The 1,366-nt window shown below is 52.7% G+C and overlaps 1 protein-coding gene across 1 annotated transcript; it reads left to right on the top strand.

The window, feature by feature from the left end:
- Positions 1–303: 303 nt before the first annotated feature.
- LOC106002284 (protein FAM124A-like) lies at positions 304–1,077 on the top strand (the record flags this gene model as incomplete). The annotated part of the gene is made up of 1 exon (XM_013037182.1): positions 304–1,077. A coding segment is annotated over one exon (774 nt), but the record flags the coding sequence as incomplete, so codon positions are not given.
- Positions 1,078–1,366: the final 289 nt, after the last annotated feature.

Raw genomic sequence — 1,366 nt, 5'->3', positions numbered from 1 at the left:
TGTTGTCTGATCAGAAGTACATTCAGCCTGATAAAGTATAGGGCCAAAATCTCCTTTCTAGAATGGAAACACTGCTAGCAATAGCTCTTTTCTCTCTGGATGCTAGGACATTGCTCTAGAAGTTTTTGCAAGTGTATTTGGGAATCAGAAAAAAAAATCACAGATCATGAGTTCAGTTCCATTAGAATTTGGCTTCTTTTCCTGACAAGATACTATACTACATGCCTCCACTGTTCTACTAAGTAGAATAATCATTCTATCCACCCATCCATCCATCATCCACCCATCCACTCATCCATCCAGAATAATGATCCATTCCTCCGTTCTTGTGTGCCCCCAGGTGAGCTTTCCGTGGAAGAGGCGCAAGACCCTTTCCTAGTGAGCATCCACATTATCTCAGACCCAGGGGAGTCCCAGCCGCTGCAGGAGGCCATCGACAAGGTGTTAGCCTGGATCCACCCAGACCTCCCTCTGTTCCGGGTGTCAGAACGGCGGGCTGGCCGGCATAGGCGGCGGAAGCCCCCCAAGGACTCACAGCCCTCACTGGCTGTGGTGCTGTTCCTGCAGGAGGAATATGGTGAGGAGCAGATCCTGCAGTTGTACCGCATGCTGCAGCGGCCACCCTGGCGCCACCATCACACAGAGCAGGTGCATGGCCGGTTCCTGCCCTATCTGCCCTGCAGCCAGGATTACTTCACACTGGCCCCCGGGACCCCACTGTGGGCCATCAGGCCTGTGCACTACGGCAAGGAGATTGTGCGCTTCACCATCTACTGTCGCCACGACAACTATGCAGACAGCCTCCGGCTCTACGAGCTCATCCTGCGCCGGAGCCCCAGCCAGAAGAGAGCGGACTTCTGCATCTTCCCTATTTTCTCCAATCTGGATGTGGATATTCAGTTCTCCCTCAAAAGGCTGCCCTGTGACCAGAACCCGGTGCCCACCGACTCCTCTGTGCTAGAGTTCCGGGTGAAGGACATTGGTGAGTTGGTGCCACTCTTGCCCAACCCCTGCAGCCCCATCAGTGAGGGGCGCTGGCAGACCGAGGACCATGATGGCAACAAGATCCTTCTGCAGGTATCAGGAAAATGTCTGCCTGCGTGTCTTTCTGTCTGTCTGTCTGTCTGCCTGTCTCCCTGTCTGTCTGTCTGAAGGGCAAAGCCAATCAGTTCTACTAGAGACCTCTTACCTGTTCTGGAAATCCTAAATGGCCTGCAGGCCTCCCGCAGTGGCTTCTTTCATTGGCTGGTTGTCCCTTCCCTGTCAGTACACTTGACTTCGTGTTGTCTGATCAGAAGTACATTCAGCCTGATAAAGTATAGGGCCAAAATCTCCTTTCTAGAATGGAAACACTGCTAGCAATAGC

The sequence above is a fragment of the Dipodomys ordii genome, unplaced genomic scaffold, assembly GCF_000151885.1.
Source record: "Dipodomys ordii isolate 6190 unplaced genomic scaffold, Dord_2.0 Scaffold6622, whole genome shotgun sequence".
NCBI classification, from domain to species: Eukaryota; Metazoa; Chordata; class Mammalia; order Rodentia; family Heteromyidae; genus Dipodomys; species Dipodomys ordii.
Note: the sequence above shows the minus strand (reverse complement) of the source record. Positions and strands in the feature narration are given on the sequence as shown.